Here is a 25,474-nt window from a genome sequence, read left to right as displayed (position 1 = left end):
ATAATGTTCACCTCCTCAAAGTCCTGTAATGCTTCTGTGCCTACAGGAGTCATTAGCTCAGAAATACCTCAATTGGCTATAGGCAGAATTGCCAGTAGGTGAAATTTGTCATTTTATTTCCTGGCCTTGCACTGACTGAAGCTCTCCAGTGTTGAACCCCATTCCTTGGCCTGAAATTAACTCTCTTATCTTCTCATTTGAAATTTCTACCTTTCAGGCAGTTGGAAATATAATCCATTTCAAATATTTCTCATTAAGCGCAATAATATAGTTTGTATTTCTTGAATGTTTGTGTTAAACATAACAAAATTTAATTTAGTCTTTATGTGTAAGGGAATTTTCTGGGCAAGTTACTTACCTGTGCCTGTTGCCTTATCTGTATGATGAAGACAATAGTAGTGCCAGCTTTGTGTATAGTGGTTTTCAGTTTAGAGTGCTTGTCAGAATTAACTGTAGGGCAGCTTCAAAATGCAGATAACTGGGCTTGACCAACAGAATTGCCAATTCATTGGGCCTCAGGGCATCTTTATTTTTAAAAAGCATCAAATGATTCTGATGCTCAGCTCTACCTGAAAACTACTGAACTATGTGCCAATAAATCACTGGCCTTATTTTCAATTAGTTCAGTCAGTGGGGTGAAAAGTTGGCAAACTTACAATGTAATGTAATTAATGCTCTGATGAGAAGTACAAATGGCATGCAGTAGTAGCACAGAGGAGGGCATACTGTTGTGGGGAGAGTATTATATTCATTGACCTCAGGCGACAGGAAAGACTGCCCAGAGAAGAGAGAATTTGAGCATATTTTTGAAGGACAAAGAACAGTTTTTATGAGGACAGAGGAAAAGGTTGGTCTGGTGGTGAGAATATCAGATGCAAAAGCATAGAGTGGGAAATTTAGGACAACATAAGTAGTTTGGTATGCCTAAAAACTAGGATGGGAATTGGTGAGTAATAGGGGATGAGGCTGGAGTGAGGCCTACTATGCCATGCCTGAGACTTTTGGTAGAGTCATACTTTCAGCACAAAATCCTCTCGTTCCTATGAGTGATCCATAACCAAATGTGGATCTTCGTAGTCTGTTCCCACCTGATCTCCTAATGTATTCAACTGAATGTACTCAGGCTGGTCACCATTCTAAATTCTAGAATGTCTTCCTGTTCCATATTTCCTAGCCATCTGTGAAAGTAAACATGATAGCTCATCTTCTCCATTATGTCTCCTTTGCCTGTTCCTATAGTACATATTTGCTCTGCAGTTAATATGAAACAGATGACAGCATTTAGTGCTAGTATTCTTTTCTGGTATGCATATATCTGCTCTCCTTTCTACATTCTAGTGTTTCTTAGTAGGTTCTGTATTGGCAGTTTATATGGGACAATTTTTTGTGTAGTACTTTCCCATGCATTACAGGAAGGCTAGCATTCCTTGCCCCTAGCCACTAAATGCCTCAAGTGCTCCCCAGTCTTGGAACAATCAAAACTGCTCAGCCATTTCCAAATGTCCCCACTTTCCACAACCGAACCCCAGTTGAGAACTGCCTTATTAAATACTCAAGTATTTATCAGTTATTTGAAGCAAAATATTCTTTTTTATTTTAATCCTCACTTGCTACACCCATTTTCTTAATATGCTGTCTACTAAAGCCAATACCACATAGTTAACCTGTTTCCTATTATAGTGGTGGTACTAATTTTTAAAAGGGTAAAATGTAATATATAACTGGAGCTTTTCAAAGTATTTTTATGATGATGTGAGACATAAAATTAGGGTTTTCATTCTCCCCAATTCTGGTTATTTTAATCCATACTAAGTAACTGAACAGATTCTTTTGTATTTATGCTTCCAAAAACACTTATGTTAATCTGAATAAAATATTTTCATGAGGAATAATTACATTTATTTTTGAGAGACTTTAAATTTTCATCTTGAAATACATTTTAAAAGATTAAATGCTTGTGAGGGAAAGATTATGTATTTTATACATTTGTTTTTTTCCTTGAAGCGTTTTAAGACTTGGTAGATTTTCTTTCAGCTTTAAATTAAAATACGATTTTATAGATGACTGTGGAACAAACTTTTTTTTTTCCCTGAAATTCCATGAGGTATTATTTGCTGCTTCCAGATGTCATAACAAGTGACAATTTTAGTCTCTCTTCCTTTTCTGTTGCTTATAAATGAAAGATGAAACCTAGACAGACGAAAACTTTAATCATTTGTATCAGTTAGGATACTTTATGTTGCATGAGATAGAATACCGAATTCAAACAGGTTTGAGCTATGTAAAAAGGGCATTTTGGCTCTCGTAACTGAATGTACCGAGGTAGGATGGTCTTCAGGGTTAATAGATACATTGGTTTGATTATATCATCATAGATTTACTTTATTTCTGATTCTCTGTCATATCTTTTATGGTGTCAGCTTATTTCTCATAGACATAGGATGCTGCTGGTAACAGTTGGGGTTACAGTAAATATCCAGGAGTGTTTGTCTCTCAGCATTACTGAACAGGAAACCTGAGATTCACCATGATTAGATCATCTAGGTCATTTGCCCAATCCTGAGCCATTGTGTTCAAGAAAATAATATGTTGATTTTCTTTAGCCAACAGGCACACACCCCTGGAGAGTAGGGATGAGGGGTTCCATTCATCAAGGTGTGATTAAGGATTAGGGAGGGTTGTGTTGGTGAGCAGTAGGGAATGGAGGCCAAATAGATAATCAAAATGACCACTATACCTCTTAAAGATAATTTTTGAATATGGAGGCAAATATTTAAAATAAATAATTGATGGCTGGCTGTTTAGCTTAGTTGGTTACAGTGCCATGTTTTTACACCAAGGTCAAGTGTTTGGGTCCCCATATCGGCCAGCAGCAAAAAAAAAAAAAAAAAAAAAAAAAAAGAGATACATTTGATTTAGAAGTACAGAATAATACGTGGTTTATTATTGAACTTTGGATTCTGGAGAGTTCATAATAGTATAGTAAAGTGTGCACTCTAGAGTTATGATATTGCCTGGGTTCAAGGTTCAGTGCTGCCACTTTCCAGCTGAATAATGACCTTGGGGAAGTGACTCTTCTCACTACATAAGTATTTTCATCTATAAAGTAAAATAATATTTGCCCCATTGAATTACAAGAATTAAGTGAATTAATACATGTTAAACATTTGGAACCATACCCAATATATAAAAAGCACTTAATAAACTATTGTATTACTGTTGCCACTTGCTAGTGCTCTCTGGTAGAAGGATGTACTGGTAGCTTTTATAACCTGTAGATCTTTCTAATTAGTGATATAGTATTAGGAAAATAAGGCGAGTGGAGTCTAGGTTTAGCTTACCTCATGGAATCACCTGTAGTTAAAAATCAGAAGTAAAAATTTCAGTCATATTTGAACTGACATAATATGTCAGTGTGACTCTCAAAAGTAATTGGAAATGCTTCTCTTAATAACTACAATTTGGACTGAAAGATTACTGTCCTGAGTATGCTATAGAAACACTTATTAGGAGAGTTAAGAAGTAGGATGATGGATCTCCCATTAAACCCTTCATTGCACTATTCTTTAAAACCCTCTTTAATTTGCAGGGGGTATAATCACAGTTTGTGGTAATGGGCATGCTGCCAGTATGGACCTGGCCATCACATCTTAGGCATGAGTGGTGAGTTTGCTCTGTACCCATGAATATTCATAACCAATAAAAAAATAAAAATAAAAAAATAAAACCGTCCTTGCTGCCGCATTAACTGCAGAATAGAATCCATACTGCTTAGCAGAGCGTTCAGGGCCCTTTATAATCTGATAATACTGCACTTGTCTAGTTTCATCTCTAGCCACCAAACACTGAATTCAGGGTAAGTAGAGTTTACTTATGAATTCATGGCAAAATACTCTCAGTTAAAGGCACTGTCAGTATTTCTGTTCTAAGCTTCATAATTCAGGACATTAAATTGTAGAATTTTAACAATGATAGTAACTAACATTTTTGGGTGCTGTGTTCTAAACTCATGATGTATTATTTACTCATTTAATCCTATGATATAAATACTGTTGTTATCCCCATTTTACTGTGAGAAGCATGAAACACAGAGAAATTAAGTCTCTTGCTCAAGGTCACATTAAGTAATAAATTGTTAAAGTGGGATTCAAACACAAGGTTCTCCCCTGTCCTGTCTCTGGGCAATACAATATATTGAACATTCTTGCTGTGTACAATGTCAGTAAAGAATAGGATGCTTTCATAGGAGAATTGAGAAATGGAAGGAAAAATGTAGTGTACAGGGTTGGTGACTGACTGTCCTAAAAAAGAAGTCTGCCTTGGGCTGGTCCCCTTCTCAGTCTCTATGTCCTTAATGCCTAGCAAGCCTTCAGAAGTTTTCTTCTAGTAAATGTTGGTTAATCAGTGATGGAATGGAATGAGAATTGGTGGTGTTTTTTTTTTTAATAACAGGAATGTTCAAGGTCCTTTAAACTTCATATTAGGAATCTTAGTTCTTAGAATTTAGCCTAAATTTAAAAAGAATGTTAAAATTATTCCTGTCTTTTGTCACAACTATCTGGCACTTCCCCATGAAAGCATCTTTGATTTTGCTAATTATAAAAAATAACAAATCTTTGTGTGAAAGATTTATTTAATACAGACATATTCTTAAGAATTAAGTCCTTTTATAATGTCAGGAAATAACTATAGTTAAAAAGTTTGGAGTATATTCTTCATACTTGTATATATGTTAAATATAAATGCCATTATTCAGCATGCACATTTTTCTATTCTACATCAGTGCACATAGTTCTTCATCTGTTATGACTACTTAACATTCATTATGTAGATCTGCCATGATTTATTTAATCAATTTTCTGATGATGTACATTTAGGTAGTTAATATTTTTCTATTATATAAAGTGGTACAGTGGACATTTTATACATACATCATTACTTGCCCCGTTATTTCCTTGGTATAAATTCTTGGGAATAAAACTGTAGAGGCAAAAATATGTACTTTTTCAATTGTGAATTTTTGTTCATAGCTCTTATGAAATTGAACTGCAAGAAGCTTGCACCAATTTATACTCATGTCAACAATGGAAGGTGTCCATTTTGCCACACTTCCCTAGTATTTTTTATTTTGTAAACCTCTCTGTAAATCTGATAGGTAAAAATATTTCATTGCTATATACATTTGTTGGTTATTAGTGAGTTTGAACATTTTATAACATGAGCGCAATACCATTTAAAAGGAGCTGATGACTTTTGATTTGCATCTTCTTTTTTGTGATTTTATGGTCTTTTTCGAGATATGAAAATTAGCAATTTTAAGACATGAAGACAGAAGAATAATTGAGTGTATGGGTATAGAACCTCTCCCCAAATGTGTGTCTTTATCCACATATTACTTTCTTGAAGCGGGGGGGAGAGAATGTTTCTTAATAGTTTCTAGTAAGCAAGAGCTGGTAAATAAGTACCTTGTATTAACTCACTGAAAAAAAGTAGAAAATAATATTTATTTTCTTCATTTAATACATGTGCCATTTAAGTGTTTCTCAATTTTTTTTTTATTATCACTCCCCTAAACATCTTTAGACATTTTCCCCCTAATTTCCCTCCCACCTCCATGATATTTTGATATCATAGATACACTGTATATCTATTTATGTACAGTGGCCATTTGGAGAGCTGCAAACCATTATAACATCTAAGATTTTATTGGCCATTTGGAGAATCAATTTTTGTCCCCTTTGGGGTAATACTGCTCCCCTTGAGAATGCGTGATCTGTGTGTATGTGTGTGTATTGATAGTTGGGAGAGGAGGAGAAAAAGCATTGCTTTGCATGAATCGTTACTTTGGTTTCCTGGGACTCAGAGAAGAAATCAGTGTTTCTGTTACTTTGTCAGATTGTCCAGAAAGGAACGTCAGGTTTAATAATTGCCACCATTACTTCACCAGTCTATTATCAAACTCTAAACATAGTGCCTTGGAGTGCTAAGTTACCTAGAACATTCTAGGTACAATATTTTCATTCTTGAGAATGTTAATATGCCATAGGCATACTGACATTATTGTAGTTGAAGGCATTTTGTTTGAATTTAGGTAATAGTACACCCATTGCATTAGGAGTAATTATAAATGTTCAAACTTCTATTCCAGCAGTTCTCATACTAGTGATTTTGTCTCCCGGGGGACATTTGCAATATCTGGAAGCAGTTTTTACTGTCACAACTGGTGGTGTGGGTGTTTTTAGTGGCATCTAGTTGGTAGAGTCCTGGGATGCTGCTAAACATCCTACAATGCACAGGACAGCCCCCCCTTTAACAAAGATTATCTGGTTCAGAATGCCGGCACTGCTGAAGTTGAGAGACCCTGCTTTTTCCTAATGACTGTACTTCTTGGAATCTATCTTTAGAAAATAATCCAAGTAATCCAAGTAGTGTTGCTGGGATTTTAGTGTATGTGTATTTTTTTTTAAGTGGGATATATATCTGTATAATTATGAAAAATGGGAAACAAACTTAATTCTTTGAATCTTAAAATTGATTGCCCATGTCAGGATTTACATGAATTTCAGGAACACTGAAGAATTGGAAGCTACTTTAGAGATAATTAACTCACCCATTTCAGCAGTTCTTTATACAATACCCTTCAATTTCTCTTGGCACACCTTGGATCAAGGTATGGTATAAAGGGTCATCAACCATATCAGTAACTTTTTATTTCTCAGAAGAAAAAAAGCATCTCAAAAAGCATCTCAGTATGTAAATGAGTTAAGTTTGAGTGTGGGTGCCTTGTGTGTTCTTTATATTATTCACTTTTTCTTTGTTTTTGAAATATTGCAAGATCACATTTTAAAAGTAAATGTACTTTTCAAATTTGTTCATGTTTGAAGTGAGGATAAATATAGGAAGATTTTTGTAATTGTCATAATTTCATAATGTATATATACTAAAATTGTAATGAATGACTTCATTATAGCCACAAGTAGTTAACTACAGCAAATACAGTGATTTCCAAGGGCTTTTCTCTCTTTGTGTTGGAATGTTAAGTACTTTCGGAAGGTTTTTAGCGTTTACTGAATATTAAAAAAGGTGACTGGTTCTTAAAATTGCTCAAGCAATGATTGGGGTGATTGAGTATGATTTACAATTCTATAAGATGACAAGTTGGTGATCGTTTTTCCCCCCCACAAGCTAACATGGAAAAACAAATACATTTAAAAAGAGCATATTATGCATTAAGGTTAGCAAAAATCCGTTTATTTCTTGCTAAGAGAGAAATGATAGTTTCTCTCTTATAGCAAGATAGTGAGTGATGTTATGCTATGCCCGTTTCACAAATAATGAAAATCACAAGGTATATCATTTTGGAGGAATTATTTAAAATTAATAACTGTTGCATTTGCATTCAAATTTTTAAGTTTTATTCTCAGATTTTAGACATCTGGCCTTTAGATTAGTAAAGGATGCTTTTTGACTTTGTTCTTTCAAAAAAAAAATTAAACTTAACCTGATTGTTTCTTGTATAATAAGTGGCAGTATCGACATAAGCGTAATCAAGCATATTTTTCTCTAGCTTGTGCCAAAAACTGTCTTGTTATTATATAAAACTGCCATATACAGATCTGTCATAACTTACCCCCTATGGAAGGATTTTACTTAGGTTTATGGTCATTGTCTTCTGGCAAAAATTTGACTAAATCATATAAATTGTTTGTGGAAGATACCCTACTAGATTAAATTTTAAAAACTTTTAGATATTGGGGCTTTACTGATAAGGGGTAGGTTTCAAGGACATTTCAGGGTCATTGCTTGGAGGAGATGCTGCCAGCTGTTAACTTATCAATGGGTCATTAGAAATTTCTTCTAAGTAAGAAAAATATTGTGAAAAACCATCGTGTAGTGAAGACATTTAAATTTCTGTAATGGATTCAATATTTTGAGCATTAATTTTTTTTTTTTTTAAAGGAATGGTATCTTGTGTTCCTAAATTTAGATATGTTAAATAGGACACACGGTCATTTTTCTAAAATCAGGCAATTGAATAATTACTGTTGATTCTATATCAAACCAAAGTTTAGACCTGAAAGGAAAGGGTCTAGCTCAAAGTGCATTCTGCTTAGCAACCAGCTTGTTGTCCACTGTTTTGCTACTGAATGCACGTACTCATGTCTCAGAAGTGTATCTGCAGCCAGCTGGACTCAATCAGACAATACTTCATTCACCTAATTTCCAAACTAGTCAGGCAAAGACCTCAGCTCATTGTATTTGGTCATGAGGAAATTTATTTGTAAACTTCAAGTAGTGTGGCACACTGATCTCAAAATCCCCTGAACTATGAGAAATTGCCTTCTAATTCAGGAATGTGAAGTCCTTGGAATTCAGAACTGCTTCACTTGATTTTTTTCTTCTCTTAACAATCCTTACAAGTATATTATTTCAAAAACATAGTTTCTAAAATCCTAGAAAAAAGAAAATAGCTCTTAATAGAAAAGATGTTAAATTCTAAGAATAATTTAGAATTATCTTAAAATGAAAATTCAGAAAGTTTGCTTTGCTCTCAAACTTCTATCGTCTGCCTTGATCCTCACATGATTATTTTCCCTTTCAGAAAACAGCAGTTTTGTTGGCATGTGAAGCTCAAGTTTCCTCAAAGTCAAGCTGAGTACATAGAAAAAAGGTATAGTATCACCACTGTCTGTTAAGAACTGATTTGCTTTTATTTTAAGACTCTATTTAAAATAAACAGTTAACTAAATGTAGGTCAGTAGTAAAATGAGTAAGTTGTGATATATTCATTCAATGAAATGCTAAACACCATTGAAAATTAATGAAACGATCACATCAGCATGGATGAATCTCAGAAATAATGTTGAGAAAAGCAAGCTAAAGAAGAATGCATAAAATATTATTATAAATATGAAAAAAAAGAAAAACCCATGAAAACTAGAAAACAAAATAGTGTACTTTTTAGGAATACCTCCAGAGGTTAGGTAGAACTGTAAGGGAAATGTTTAACACAGAAGTCATGATGGTGGTTAATTCACCAGGGGCATCAGGTATAAGGAGAGGGAGGGATACAAGGAGAATCTAGAGGGCTGAAAAATTTCTGTTTCTTAAGCTAGGTGGTTGTATAGGAAGTAAAAAATGGCTGAAAATTCTCCTATGCAAAAGTTACCAGTATTAACCTTATAGCGGATCCCTCAGAAAAGACATTTTAGACATGTGTGCAAATGCTTCTTGGCTATGTCTTGATAAACCCATCGTAAGTTGAAAATATCATAAGTTGAAAATGCATTTAATACCCAAATAAACCCATCATAAAGTTGAAAAATCGTTAGTAAGTCAGGGACCATCTATATATGTATATTTATCATTGGAATTAATTTGCATAAAGTTTGCTGTCCTATTTTCATATTATGAACATTTTCAAGTGTCATTTAAAAATTTTAATGGTTGTGTACTATTTGATTTTGGGGGGTTAGGAAAATTTTAAAGTTGCTGTTTAAATATTATATTAGAATATATCTACATTATACATGAGTGTCCAGTCTTTGTGGTTGTCACATGAATTTTAGTGATGAACTTTATTTGAGGTTACATACCAGACTAAAGACAGGGAAAGGGCTTTTTACAGATAAAGGTATGTAGCCAAAAGTATATACAAATATGTATAAATGTAAAAGTTACTGTTTCAATATGTTGTGTTAATTCTGTTTTACAGCTTTATATATAAAGTTTAAAACAATGTGTATATATACTGGAATGTTGGAAAACTTAGAATGCTTTGTTTCCAAGGAAACTATCATCAATTTTTTAACCTAGTCATATGATTTAGAATGAATAAACTTGACGTGCACTGAAATTAGCACCATCTGAAACCTTTTTACAGATTTATTTCTACAATTTTCAAATATATTTCATCCTGACTTCATTCTTTTCATGTTTGACACAGGTGTGTTTAAAGAGGCTTCATATTTTTATAATTGATTTATAAGGAGCTTCTCAAAATGTTGTTTTTTAAGACCTTGTTAAGTGTGTCCAAGAAGTTTTTTTGAGCTTTTTCCCTAAGTAATTTTTGCTTAAAAGGATGTTATATTTTCCAAGACTAAAAAGATCTTTGCTCAGTTATCTAAACAAAGATGCCACAACATTTGGTAACTAAGTTAACACCTTCAGTACAAAGTTATAAATAATAATATAGATGTTCTTTTTTCTTTGTTGGAAAGAGTACCAGATGATAAAATTATTAATGAAATCTTAAAACCTTACATTGATCCTGAAAAGTCTGATCCTGTAATTCGTCAAAGGTATGCTTCAAAAATCTTGTAATTTTCTGAAATAATTAAAAATGTCAAAATACATGCATGTTAGGTGCATGTTTATTACGTAAAGCCGTGACTTTATTAGAATGTGATCTGTTGGTGCAATTTACTTATATCCTGTTTCCTTGCTGTTTACTGAATGTCAATTTGTAAGTAACAACATTAGTTAAAACTCACTGTTTACTGTGTTCCAGACACTCTTTGAAGCAGAGAGTAATAAATGTATTAATTCATTTAATCTTAACAATAACTGTGTAAGGTAGATTACTGTTATTATGCCTTTTTACAGATGGGGAAACTAAGCCTTAAAGTGGTGAAGTAACTTCATATAGCTAATAAGCAGGGAAGCTAGGATTCAAACATAGGCAGTCTAGAGTTAAAGTCTGCACTCTTAACCCTTAAACTAAACTGCCTTTCAAGTTGAACCAAAAACCTTAAATTAAGAGTTTCCAAGTAACTGTTAAAAGACAGGAAATCCTCTTTCAGCCAAGTCTTCATAGAATTAGGTAAGGTACACTCTGCCTCCCATCCAGAAAAACAGCATGGACAAAAGTGGTTAACATAGCATAGTGGAAAGAGTCAGTCATGTACATCTGGGTTAGAATAGCTGGCTCTGTCCCTTATTAGCTGTGTGATCAGGAGCAAGTTACCCAACGTCTGCACCTTAATTTTTCCATCAGTGAAATGAGAGTGATAGTACCTACTAGATAGGGTTATGAAGTTTAAAAGAAATAGTGTATATGAAGTTCCTAGTATAGGGTCTAGCATACACTAGGCGGTGCTCAAAAGAGGAAACCATTATTATAGAGTGCGAGTTATTAGTGCTCCTGGGCAGGAACCCAGTTGACTTTATTTTCACCAGATGGTACTTGCTTGGAATATGAATGCTTGGTTTAGTTGCAGAGTAACCTGGTGTTTAAAATTTAGACTAGGTGGATTCTAAAATGTCTGATCCAGTTCAAGTTAAATCTCATTCTTCTCCCTTTGGTAAACGGTAGTGCTTAGACTAATCCAGACCCATTTCATATGTCAAAGCAATGTCTTTGGGACAGCTTGATAACTGAGTTTCTTTCCTTCTTATAACTGTTAATCTAGTTGTTATTGTTACCCATATACTTGGCAGTAAGACAAAATATGTCACTGAATTGGATACATTTTTAAAAAAATAAATGTATAAAATAGCCAAATTAATTCACTGACACTGGTATATTTTAATTTAAAATGTTTAATTGAATGGAGAGAAGACAGGTATTTTTTTTTCAGATTCTTGGTTATAAAACATCTTTACCTCCTTTTCTATGCTTGGATAGATGAATTTTAATTATTATTAGCTGCTCATAAATGCTGAATCTTCATAACAGTACCTGAAATATACTAAAAATCAATTTTGCTTCCTTCAATACGGTGTTTTTGTTTCAGGTTGAAAGCCTACATTTGCTCTCAGACTGGGGTTCAAATTTTAATGAAGGTTGAATATATGCAGCAAAATTTAGTAAGGTAAAATTGCTTCCTTCTCCGTTTCTTTAAATATTTTCTAATTCTGTAATATAATTAAGTAGCTTGATTAGCTGAAGTAGTTATTATACTAATTATCTGGCTATCAAAAAAAACCTAGATTTTAAAATAACTTTCAAATTAAAATTCTAAAATAATCGTATTTATTATAAGATAAATTTGGTTGAAAAATTACCCTGGCTGGAATATTTTAAAACATCACCATGTACAATTAATATTTCTAAATCCCATCTTATTTCAAGAAATATTTTATATGACACAGTTCCAGTGTTCAAATTTATACCTTCGTAAATACAAGAATTCATATAATCAACTGCCCATTGCATATATTGTAGTGGAAAGAACACTGCATAGAAATGTGAAGAGAGCTAGGTTCTAACAACCCATATGATTGGAGAAAGTTCTTAACATCCCTGAGCTTTGTTCCTTCAGTTAACAGAATGATGAATTAGACTGCTCTAGATGATCTTTCAGTGTTCCCGCAAAGTCTGCTTAAGTGCCAGTTATGTGTCAGCATACTGAATTGCAAAACACCAATCTTTAAAGAACTGTTATGGTTTTCTCCTCTTTTCTGTGGTTTAGTTAACAAAAGTACTAGATCCAATTCAGACTGGTTCTGGTCGGTCTCTATGATTCATTTGGTAGTATAGCTTAGAAGTTTAAGGGTCCAACCTGTGAAGTGCATCTCTCTTCTACTGTGCTGAAATTAAGGTTTTAAATGTGTATATGAAAACTTATTGAAAACCAGCTTTGGAAAAATGTTCCAGAAACATCAGTATAAAACATATGTAAAAGAAAATGATATATTATTTGTAGTTCAGAATTTAGTTTAGTTCACTTATATGAAGCAGGTGGAGGTACGTCTTTTATCAGCCTTGCAGAAATTTAAATTTTAAATGCATGTGTGAAAACTCATTTTTTAACTTCGTTAAAGAACTGATATAAAACAATTGTGAAAAACAATGATACATCATTCCGAATTCAAAATTTAGTTTTATTCATTGCAATAAAGCACCTGAAAGAGTAAAAATAAAATAAAAAAATCCAAGCTGCGAATGCAAAGCTGGATTTGAATCCTAGCTCTGCCTGCTTCTAATTATGTTAACTTAAGTAAATTACATAGCCTGTCTTGCCTTAGTTTCCTATGGGATGATAATAATAACTATAAAATGAAGATAATTCATTTAGCACATGTTAAGTGCATGCTTTTATTACTATTATTACAACTGCTATTACTATTATTATTATCACTGTAATTCCTACTACTATTACTGATAAATGTATTCTTATAAAAGATCTACACATAAGATTTTAAGACTTTATTGCTAAGAAGGGATCTTAAATACTAAATCTTGACCTATTTTCTTACCAAATACTCCCAACTTTATATCATTGATCATGGTTCAGTGATGAAAAATTCAGGTTTTCTGTGATAGTCCTTTTCCTAGACTTCTCAGTTCAGTATGCTTACATGCATTTCTTGTTTTAACTCCCCTCCTTCTCCTGAAAGATTTGGGGTCCCAAATGGGAGGAGGATAGAAATCTCTGTAGTTTCTTTCTTTCTTTCTTTCTTTTTTTTTTTGCCTTTTTTTTCGTGACCGGCACTCAGCCAGTGAGTGCACCAGCCATTCCTATATAGGATCCGAACCCACGGCAGGAGCGTCGCCGCTCTCCCAGTGCCACACTCTCCGGAGTGCGCCACGGGCTCGGCCCAGAAATCTCTGTAGTTTCTGCAAAGATAGTTGTCCAGAGTTACAACATCCATGTTTTGTTGTTTTGTTTTTGCCAAGACTTTAAAAATTTTTTTAATTTATTTTTTTCATTGTACATGTTTGTGGGGTACAGTTGGTTGTTTCACTTCATGCATATATTGTATAAGGATCTAATCAGAATAGTTAGCATATCTATCACTTAAACATCATTTCTTTGTGGTTATAAATTCAAGATCATCTTTTGTGGCTATCTTGAAATATACAATGCAATATTATTAGCTATTGTCACCCTAGAGTACCAGAACTTACATACAATGCAATATACAATGAATATTATTGTATATACAATGAAATAAACAATGTAATATCATTAGCTATTGTCACCCTAGAGTACCAGAACTTACATACAATGCAATATACAATGAATATTATTGTATATACAATGAAATATACAATGCAATATTATTAGCTATTGTCACCCTAGAGTACCAGAACTTACTCTTCCTATCTAACTGTACCTTTTAAACTTTTTTTTTATAATTGAAACATAATTCAGTGTACATATCTGTGGGGTACAGCATACAACATCCATGTTAACCAAACTCAATAGTTCTGAAATTGAGACTCAAACATTTAATGTAATTAGTTAAGAAATGCCAATATAAAAAGTGACGTTCTTTCAGTTTTGTTTAGTAAAATTCTAAAATGAACTCCATATAATTTATGTTTAAACAAAACAGTTTGTGTCATTCCCTTGGAACTTAACTATGGTCAATCATTGATTCTTTTATTATCTGTTTCCTCTTATAAATTCAGTTCCTTTCTTGACATGCACCATATTTTATCTAATCAGTAGTTCATGTAAATGTTATTCATGTTTTATACTATGGTGCACACTTGATGAGTATACTATGGCTTCAGTCTCATAAGCCAACTAAGAGAATATCTCTGAGGGCCTTTATGAAAAGTTAAATACTTTTTAGGATAGTTGTCTCATCTCATCTTCTCTAGGCCATAGGACTAATATATGCTCTTCCAGTCTTCTCCTGACAATGTGGTGACAGTCTCTGTTCAACCATTTCTAGCACTTCTGTACCACTCTGAGCATTTGCCAACTCCTTGTCGTAGACTGCTAGTGTGGGGGCAACTTATAATTGGCTCCAGAATAAATGTGGAAGGGAAACAGTAAAAGTGTTATCCATTTGGTTCTGAAAATTCTTATTAAGTGCAGTAGGGAGAATAAAACTAAATGCTGCCTCACCATTTCCTTTGTATTTACTTATCTGACCTTGACATTTTATTTTTTATTTTATTTTTTTATTTTATTTTATTTTATTTTATTTTCCGTGACCGGCACTCAGCCAGTGAGTGCACCAGTCATTCCTATATAGGATCCAAACCCGCGGCAGGAGCGTCGCCACTGCTCCTAGCGCAGCACGCTACCGAGTGCGCCACGGGCTCGGCCCTGACCTTGACATTTTATAAATAGTAGTCATTAGCTACTATTTTAATAGATACATGAGTGGGATTTTTATTTTAATTTTTTAAATTAATAAGGGTGTATTTGAAGTACCAGATTGCTTTTATAGAATTAAATAAAAATATCTGTTTTGGTGAGTTTTAGCATCAGCTTGACCATGGTTACCTATTTACCTATTCTGTTAGCCAAATAATTAAACTTCTTCACCACTGCTTAGGAAGGCAATTTATGTCATTTTGTTACAACTTCTAAGAACAAAAGATTTATTTTTTTCTTGTGTGTGGTTTTTTGGTTTTTTTTTTGTTTTTGGCTTGTTTGGTTGATTTATTTTGGTTTGTTTGTTTCTTTGTTGTTTCCATTTTTATTTCCTTCCTTACCTGAAAGGGACATTTTGTTATATTTCCATTTTAAGTCAAGGCAACCTGGGGTGTGTCTAATGAAGAAATGCACCACATCAGTAAGCCAGTCAAACTTGACTCTTCGACCAAATATCCTCTTCTTCCACAATCAGGGAAATCAGAATTGTGTGTGATAAAAGATAGATATAGAATTGTGAGTATTTTAAAGTTTATAATATATAGGACAGACTCCTTGGGCCCAGACAGCATTTGTTTTTAACTTGGGAATGTGTATTATAAATCCTTGAAGAGGTAAAGGGGATAGAAATCTCAGCTTGTTCTAGCAGATCTATATTTTCTAGACTTGTGACAGAAATGTCTATGACATGACCCAAAGGGGAGCATTGAGGAAATAGCTTTCATGCAGCTGCATAGAAAGAAATCAGGATACCTAGAGACCAGAACTCAGGAAGAGTTAAGTGTTAATACCAGTCAAATTGTTAAGACTTATTTTAACAAAGAGCCAATAGGGGTAAACCTTTACCCCAAAAATGTCAGACAAGTACACTGAAATGAAAGTCAGATGACCTAGTTCTAGGCATTCAAGTTTTCTGTGCTTCATTTTCCTTTAAGGTCCTTTACTGTCTCTAATATTATAACAGTCCATCTTTAGTATCCCAAAGAGGACCAAAGTTGGGCCTTGGGTTAACCTTTTAATCCTCAAAGGGGAAGGAATGGTAGATTAGTAAAGTAAAAGCTAAGTGATGTTGACTGTAAGGAATACCTAGAATGGACTGTTTTGATACCAAACCTGAGCCAGACTTAGTAACATGAAAAGTACTTTGATTCTACCTTATCTGTGTAAAAAGCTTGTCCTCCACATTTCATCATTTAAGGTGTTTACTTGAGCTAAATAATATATGGAAATACCACCAAAGCAGAGGAAAGAAAAAAAGGTTATGACCCATGGCAAGATTTAAGAATTGCAACCCTATTTAATTTTGAGTACTGATGGCATCACTTGAAGGCAATAGTAATGTTAGAAATTCCGATTGAGGTAGCTTTTATCCTGAAGGTAGACTTAAACGGGTAGAGTACATCCTTATATTTCTGATTATTATTTCAGGCCTCAAGACATATTCATCCTAATTTCTAAAGAAATTAGGTTCTGAATAGCCTCCCAATTTTATAAGTATTTTCTAATCATAAATAAAATTAGATTCTTTGGAGGTATATATTTTAGACATAGATTTTTTTGTTTTAATCAGGAAGCTTTTAAACCACAGTGTTTTCCATATAATGCATTCATGGATAGGCTAAGATGAACATTTACATTTGATTATATACATAATTACAAGTTATATCATTAAAGGAAAGTACATTCAGAGAACATCTAAAGAAGATTATTATAGGTTATAAAATGTTACACTCTAATTTAAGAAAAGCATGCTTTGTAGGAGGATTTTGTTATTTCCTCAAAAGTGCTTGGAAGGCAGAAACGTGTAGTTTTCTTTGTGGCTATTTGATTTTCAATGTATCCTACGATTTACGGCATTCTAGTAACTTCAGAATAGACTTTTTACCAAATACTTGATGTTGCCAATGTCCATTGGTTTTGTTTTCTGTTCTTGGAGGGTTTATGGCAGTTGTATCATGATATAGCTGATCAGCTAGAGCAGGTATTAGCTTGGCCATACGTGACTTTTATTTTTAAATTGTGACCATAGAATACATGTCTAAGTAATTTATTGCTGATCTATTTGGGAGGGTTTTTTTCCAGAATACATAGGGTTTGAATTTGTCTTCTCTTACAAAAGATAATACTCCTTGAATAAATTTATTAATTCATTTAGCAAACACCTAGTGAGTACCCAAGGTTCGGGTACTATTCTGGATGTTGGGGCTATAGCAGTAAGAAAAACCATTTCTGCCTCTGTGAAGCTTACATTCCCAGTGGAGGAGATCATTCATTTGTAAAGTGCTTGGTTAATAAAGATACACTTGTCTTCCTGCCACATTATTTTGTACCACCTTTCTATTCTGAGAAAGTACATGAGTGTTTTAGAACCTTAAAAGCCTACATTGGTAGTACCAGGCACTTGATGCTGACTTATTACTGACAGAAGAATTTATAAAACTGAAAGCTTCAACTCTCTCCATTTTGTTGTAATTTCCCAAATCTGTTAAATTTTAAGCCTAGATTTTACTTTTACTGATTAATGGAATTATTTTCCATAAAGAAGTTCAGGTACATTTTCTGTTCTTTATATTTACTTTGCTGCTTTGATGTTTGTATATCTTCCTGGTTTTGCTGGTTTAAGCAGTTGCAGGATGATTCTTTCCAAATTTACTAAAAAAAAAATTGATTAAGCTCATTTAATCCTCTAGGCATACATGGATACTTCAAAAAGTTAATGGAAAGATTCATATTATCTTTCAATTGTATTTTTCTGTGGATTTTTTGAAGTGCCCTCTTATAAATAAAAATTGGGACTTATATAAGAATGAATAAGATACCGTTCTGTTGTAGTGGGGAAAACAGATGCACACATATTCTATAATAGAGCCGTGTCTAAGTGCTGTGAGGATACAGGGAGGGTAGTAGCTGTCCTTGCATTATCAGAGAAGGCTTTGTAATGGATGTGATGTTTGATTCTTATTAAAGGTGAATGGTCCATGGCTAGAGGAGGGTAAAGAGGGCCCCAAGATGTGTAAGAGCATAATATAATATGTTGTTTAAAAAAAAAAGCAAGTAAGTGTTTTGAGGAGGTTGAAATGTAGGTGGGTACAGAGCAGTATTTAAAATTTTTTTTTAATGAAGTTGAGTTACTTCAGGATCCAACACTAATGCTAAGTTTGGATCACATCCTCTTGGTAGTAGGCTCTGTAAAACTCAAGTAGAAAAGTCAGAAGGACTTGGTGACCAGTTGGCTATGGGGGACAATGAATAGGAAGCAAAGATGGCTAAGGATTCTGGCATGGATGCTGTTTACAGAATGACGGAGGTAAAGAATGGAGAGGCTTTAGGGCATGTTAAGTTTGAAGTAGAGGTGGCATCATTTTCTGGAACATTATTTTCAAAAAGAATAACCTCTCTATACTATTCCTTTATGATTAGGATCCATTCAGAATTAAATTATATTCCAGTAAGAAATAGTAATATTATCCTTCCAGAATACGTAATCTATGGAGAAGTAGACCTTATTTTACTTTAAGAGGTTCCAGCTTAGATTTTGTAGTCTAAAAGTCTTGCCAGATACTGAATTTATTAAGTCACTGCTTCTTAAACCTAACTCAAATTATGAGATGTTTCAAAATACCCTTTTTGCTTTTATCCAAAAACCTACATCAAATATTTTCTGTAAAGTCAAAATAGTGTTTTAAATGTAATACAGGCATTGGAAAGTTACTAAGCCTTCCTTTTCCCATCTGAAAGTGAGGATTAGGACAGGAATGATATTTCATCATTATGAAGATGAATTTGAATTAATACATCAGCTCCTTAGTGTAATGCCTGACACACAGCCAGTCACTCTCAATAAATATGTATTATTCAAGTATTTTGAGCTGCAACTAGAAAAACATTCAGGTCAACATCTTGCTGAAATGACCCATTGAATATTGAGGGTTTTTTTGTTTGTTTTTTTAATCCTGGAGATTACTTTCAAAGTAAAAGGAGGAAATCTGTTTAAAATAAAAAGTTCCATATGGCTGGCAGTTGACTATATTATGCATTACTTTAAAAAAAGAAATAACAGATTATTTCAGCCAAATAATTTCTTATACTTCTGCGAAGTACTCTAAGTTCAATGTTAGCTATATTCCCAACAGACCACTCACCACTCACTACAAGGGAGCAGATACCCAATCATGTTAGTTTACATTTCTTTTGACATTGGATATCAGAAAAATATTACATTTCAGGGGCTTATTTAAGATGTCATCAACTGTTAACCTCTGTACAAATGACTCCCAAATTTAGTTATATTTCAAACCTTTCTCCCCAGCTCCAAATCTTGGTTTCTATCTATCTTAGTTTATACATCTCATTAAATCTTAAACTCAACATATCTAGGTCTCATTACACAACATCCTTGTCTTCCTGGTGTGTGCGGGGGTAGGTGTGCGTGGGTGGGTGTGTGTGGGTGTGGGTGTGTGTGTTTTGTATTAAATTGACTGACTATGTTCCTGGCATCTAGTAAACAGTCAACAAATGATGGTGCCTATTTCCTGTTACTGGCACTGTCATTCTTCGAGTAAGCCAGGCATAACCTTGGAGCCAAGCATTTTTGACTTCTTGACTTCTTCTGCCTTGTCACCCTGCCTTACATAATTGACCTGCGTAATGAGTCTTCCACATGTCCTTTCCTCTCCATTTTTCAAGGTAGATTACTGTTTTCCACTGTTTACAGTTGAGCCCATTCCCTTCTGCCAAACTGGATGTAATTTTCTTATCTTTTGAACATCAAAAGATGCTTAGTACTTCTCATAAGTTTCTACAGTCCTGTGTTGTATTTTATCCCAATAAAATTTATTCCATATGATGATAAATTTTCTTTTGAAGACAGTGGCTACCTTAGGCATTATTGTCGTTATATTTCCTTCAGCACTGTCAGACTTTCTCATAGTAGGAGTTCAATCTTAATTTTTTAATAAATAAGGTACTAATTTACTTAAATGTATGTGTGCCTGTTTTGTGGTAGGTATTGATGCTACTTAAATATTCTAAAACAGGGCTTGGAATTTTTCTAAGTGACCAGATAGTAAATATTTTTGGCTTTGTGGGCCATATGATTGCAAGTAGTCAACTCTTCCATTGTAGCACATAAGCAGCTGTAAGCAGCTGTAGACTGTGTAAATGTATGGGCATGACTGTGTTCCAGTAAAACTTTATTTACAATAAAGACAGAGGGCTAGATGTGGCCCATTGGCTGTCATTTGCTGATCCTTGCTCTGATGGATTTGTTTATTGGTTATTTGTGACTTTGTATCATTTAACCAGTTGGGGACTTCAATTCTCAATATGTAAAATGAGAGAGAGAGAGAGAGAGAGAGAGAGAGAGCATAATTGTAGCAAGGGCCAGTATAATTTAAAAGTTATTTGAGGAAAATAGCACCTGCTCAGAGGGCAGGCTTTTTGATATATTAACTTGACCTTAAGCATCAGTGGGTTAAGACTTATCAAAGTCTATATTCATTGAGCCCTTTCCATGTGCCAGCACAGTACTAAGCTCTAGGGATAAATGGATATCTAAAACACTAGGTCTTAAGGAGTTCAGTCTAGGAGGGGAGATGGACATATGGTAAATACCACAATAGATATACATCAAAAATGAAAGGCATAAAAATGGTGTCCAAAGGAGGACAAGGGCATCTTCGCATGGATACCACCAGAATTATCATTGATGGAAGCACAAACCAGTTGCCTTTGTTCTATTTCCCAAAATTGGCATATAAAACCAAGAGTTTAGATTTTAAGCCCAACCCAATAAAGCATCATCTAGATTTAATTTCATGAGTATCACAGAAAATTATTACTCTTTCTGAAGGTACTACCATTCTGTGCAGATTCTATTAGTTGTTTCCCATTACACTGGTTTTAGTTAATAATTTTGGAGCATATTTTGTTTGAAAAACAACTAATGAAAGTATGAGCTATTTGTCTTGGATGATTTTATTTCCATACTGAAAGGATGTTCTTAAAATGAAAACTAAGGTTACTTTCTTTGGGTCTTTATGGATCTTTACTATGAAATATTTTAAAATTATTTTCAGTGAAGTTAAGCAGTAAGATACTTTCTCCTGTGCTTTTTAAAAGAAATTTATTTTGCCTGTGTAAAGCATTCGGTGAGGTCCACCTGACCCCTTTTTGGCTTTCACTAACACCCACTCACCTTCAAGCAATGACCTACCTTGGAGCAGAGCTGACCTCCCAAGTCATGTTACTTGCTCAGACTCTTGACTCCTAGACTCTGCCTTCCAGGATACCAGCTCTCAGCCCTAGTCAACTAAGAGCCTGGTCTCTTGCCTGCCTTACTGTATAGTCCTACCAAATCCCTCCTTGCTTTTCACCTAGCCCATGCCCCTACCTGCCAATTATTCTCCCTTACCATAAACATCTCCCCAGCTGAACATACAACCTATATTTCTTCTCTTCTCAGACCAGTGCTTTTCAGATTTCATTGTCCATCATAATCATCTAGGACAGTTGTTGAGAATGTAGATTTCTAGCCCACCCTCAGAGGTTCTGGTTTAGTAAAACTTACATAAGACCCAGAAACGCTCGGCCATCACAATCTTTGCTTCCTGGGGAACCCTGATCTGTTATTCATGGGACTACACTTTGAGAAACACTTGCCAGGGTGGTAAACTCCCCTGAGGACATTTTTGGATCCCATACAACATCTAACATATTTTCTATATAATAAGTATTTGGTAGATGTTTATTCAGTTGACTTGTTTAAGTTGTGAGAAATATGTCAATTGATATTTGGATGGATTTTTTAGGATCACAGTTTTACACACTTTAAGATGTTAGTCTGTACCCTTTACCTAATTGAACTAGAAATGGAAAATTAGATTATCTGGTTTCAGGCTTACAGAGAATAATTGAAAAACATACTTTGAAGATAGTCTACGTAGGAAACTTAGAACTGTGTGTTTAAAGTTAAAATCTCCTACCATTAGATAGCTGAGTATATTAAAAGTTAAGTTTGGTACAGAATTAAATATATATTAGAGAAAACCGAAGGAATTCCAGAACTTCTAAGAACAGTATTAACTACTTTCAGATTTCTCATATAAATAGCCAAAGACCATTTATGCCTTTTAGGTAGATGTTTGAAAATAACTGTGATGAAGGAGAGGGTAGTGAAGAACAAGGGTTTACAGGTTACTTAAACTTTCTCTTGTTTTCCTTTCAGAATTGGATTCTGTTAGTGGGTACTGAGTTGAAAAATGGGGGAAAAATCACTTAATCTAAGAATTAATAGTAAACACCTTTGCCTCTAATAGAAGTCATTAGTGCTTGTCTACATATTGAGAGATGCATTTCCAAAATCTTAGTTTGTGTCTAGTATATTTATATTGTTTTGATGAATTTTATGCTAACAATTAGTCCAGAAGAAATTTTAACAGTTAAAGTCTCAAGGTCATAGGTAATAAAATTAAAATTTTAATTCACATGGACATTTTTGTTTCAGAGAAGTATGATTGGGTAATTAGTAGAAGATTGTCAAGCATAGACATATTTAGGATAAAATTCTGTGAGAGAATTGAATGGAAATACAAGGTCAAGGAAAAAAAGGAACTGAATAAGATTTCTAACTTAGAGAAAAGCTTATGTATACAGTTTTTAATTGGGTGATATTGGTATCATATTGCCATGGTATTTAGATTCTAGTGAATTTACTTAAGAGTAATGTAACAGTTTTATTTTAAATCATCAATATTTACTATATACCATAAATTATTTTCTTTTCATCTATTAAGCTTGTGAGTAAAGATTTTAAATGAAATTTTAGATGTCTATTTAAAAATGTACAAAAGTATCATTGTTTTCCAAAATTATTTTTGGTTATGTATAAGCAAAAAAGTCCGAAGAATCTGAATAAGTTTTCTTAAACACAAAAAATGTTTACAGCAATGGTGAGTTAAAATGAGAGTTAAGGTGTGGTGGGAGGAGTTTCAAGATGGCGGCGGCTGCGGCGGCTGGCGCGGAGTAGCTGAGGTGGAAAAGGCGGCCACTGGGCCTCAGGCAGCCGGGAAACTTGTGGACCTTCCTCTGGCCATCTCTTAAGGGAGGACTACAGCTGCTGGCCGGTCGTGGGGGCTCAACGCCACTTTGCCCCCGGCAGGAGAGGCTGCCTCATTTACAGGCAACAGCTTTGAAGTGTGGAGCAGGAAAAGAACTGATTCTTAGCTGCAAAAGCGAGTCTTGAAACAGGGAACACGGCGCCAGGGCTGCTGTGGATGCAGCCAGGACCCCGGAGGCTGGGGCCGCACTGAAGGTGGCCAGCTGCCCTATTCAGGATTCGAGGTTTCAGGCCGGCATTAAAGAAGACTCCTGGGAGCGCCCGAGCCGCGCCGCGACTGAACAGCCCGAGGCGGCAGCGCCGAGAACACGGAAGGCGACAAACCAGAGACAGAGAGCGAACACCCAACCTGGCACAGCACTGTGAGTGATCCCTGGCACAGCTCTGTTCGGGGGGTGGATGCCCACGCGGCTCCCGCCTGCACCACCAGGCCACTCACCACCCCGGTGCTGCCTCCATTTTCCCAGGTGCGGGCAGCTCCGCCCTGCTCGGCCATCACTGAGCCCATTTGCTTGGCCTGGCACGGGGCTTTCCGGAGCCTGCGGACTGACCTCCTCTCCCACTCCCTCCGCGGTTCTCTGGCGGGGCTGGGGGCGTGGGGCGTCCCGACCAGTGTTGGGAGGGCAAGGAAGTACGGGCGGGCCGACTGTCACTCCACCACACCCTGGACTCCGGCCCCGGTAAACTTCCTGTTACTGGGAGGCAGATACCATCTCTGCGACCACCAGTTTGGAAAAAAGCCTAACAAATTTCTGGTTGGGAATAGTGTGGTAGGAGAGTTCCCAGGTCCGCTTGAACCTGCCGGAGAGCAGGCTGCAGGTGGGCACTAGACTCGGTTTATACCGGGGGGATACAAAGGTGAACAAGACCCGAGAAAGATCTACACAGTGCTACAAAGGCACCCAGAGAGACCGGTCGTCTGTGCCTAGCAGAAACCTGGTAGACTTCCTGGGCGAGGCGGTCCTGAGCAGGGTCTTGAAGGCCCAGCTGATAGACGAGAGGTGCAGAAGACACACCCCAGCCCAGCACAGTGTGCACAGAGGGGGGGAGACGTGCGGCCAGGGAGGCGGAGACTCGACAGAAACCACACACCCGGTGGGGTCGCCACTGCACGATCTAACAGCCTGGGCCAGAGCACACGGAACGGGGAGAAGTCCTGTACAGGAAGTGAAAGCTCAACAGAGATCACACACCCTGTGGTACATGATCCACCAGCCCAGCAGAGTCCAAGTTGACCAGAAAGGTGGATCCCCGGAGAAGCCCAAGACCCGAGGCAACCACACACACAAGACACTAGAGGCCAACTGAGCAGTCACGGATGGAGCCATACCAAATTGGCAACCACAGCAACATCCTAGTTAGTCATTAGTCTCAAACCGGTGGACTGTGAAACCCCCTGCCACAATGAATAAACACCAAAAAAAAGACACCAGAAATACAAAAAATCAAGAAAGTACACCACCAAAAGTTAATAAATCTCATACTCTAGATCCTATAGAACAAGAAGCCCTTGAAATAACTGACAAGGAATTTCGAGTGATAATTCTAAGGAAACTGAATGAGATACAAGAAAACTCAGCTAGACATCATGATGAAATGAGGAAAAGTATACAGGATCTGAAAGAGGAAATATACAAGGAAATCAATGTCCTGAAAAAAAATGTAGCAGAACTTGCTGAACTGAAGAAGTTATTCAGCGAAATAAAAAACACAACGGAGAGTTTAACCAGCAGGCTTGTCGAAGTTGAAGAGAGAACCTCTGAACTTGAAGATGGGCTGTTTGAAATAACACAAGCAGACAAAAAGAAAGAAAAAAGAATCAAGGACATGGAAGAAAATCTGAGAGAGATATCAGACAACCTCAAGCGCTCAAATATCCGAGTCATGGGTATTCCAGAAGGGGAGGAAAATGGAGATTCCATTGAAAACATATTCAACAAAATAGTGGCAGAAAACTTCCCAGGTATAGGAAAAATCACAGATCTTCAGATCCAGGAAGCTCAACGATCTCCAAACGTATTCAACCCAAAAAGGCCTTCTCCAAGACATGTCATAGTCAAATTGGCAAAACTCAGAGACAAAGAGAGAATCTTAAAAGCTGCAAGAGAGAAGCGTCAAATCACCTATAAGGGAGCCCCAATCAGGTTAACATCAGACTTTTCATCACAAACCCTAAAAGCTAGAAAGGAATGGGATGATATTTTCAAAATACTAAAAGACAAAGATTGCCAGCCAAGAATACTCTACCCTGCAAGGCTATCCTTCCGAAATGAGGGGCAAATAGTATATTTCTCAGACA

General features: G+C 35.5%; 1 protein-coding gene across 1 annotated transcript in view; it reads left to right on the top strand.

The window, feature by feature from the left end:
• ZNHIT6 (zinc finger HIT-type containing 6) overlaps window positions 1-25,474 on the top strand; it is a 60,887-nt gene that overhangs the window by 18,802 nt on the left and 16,611 nt on the right. The window contains exons 6-8 of the mRNA XM_063105472.1: window positions 8,603-8,671; window positions 10,221-10,301; window positions 11,736-11,813. Of these exons, the coding sequence (XP_062961542.1) occupies window positions 8,603-8,671; window positions 10,221-10,301; window positions 11,736-11,813 (228 nt within the window). The remainder of the gene's footprint in view (window positions 1-8,602; window positions 8,672-10,220; window positions 10,302-11,735; window positions 11,814-25,474) is intronic.

This window comes from Cynocephalus volans, chromosome 8 (assembly GCF_027409185.1).
Source record: "Cynocephalus volans isolate mCynVol1 chromosome 8, mCynVol1.pri, whole genome shotgun sequence".
Classification (NCBI taxonomy): domain Eukaryota; kingdom Metazoa; phylum Chordata; class Mammalia; order Dermoptera; family Cynocephalidae; genus Cynocephalus; species Cynocephalus volans.
This window is presented reverse-complemented; position numbering and strand designations above follow the sequence as displayed.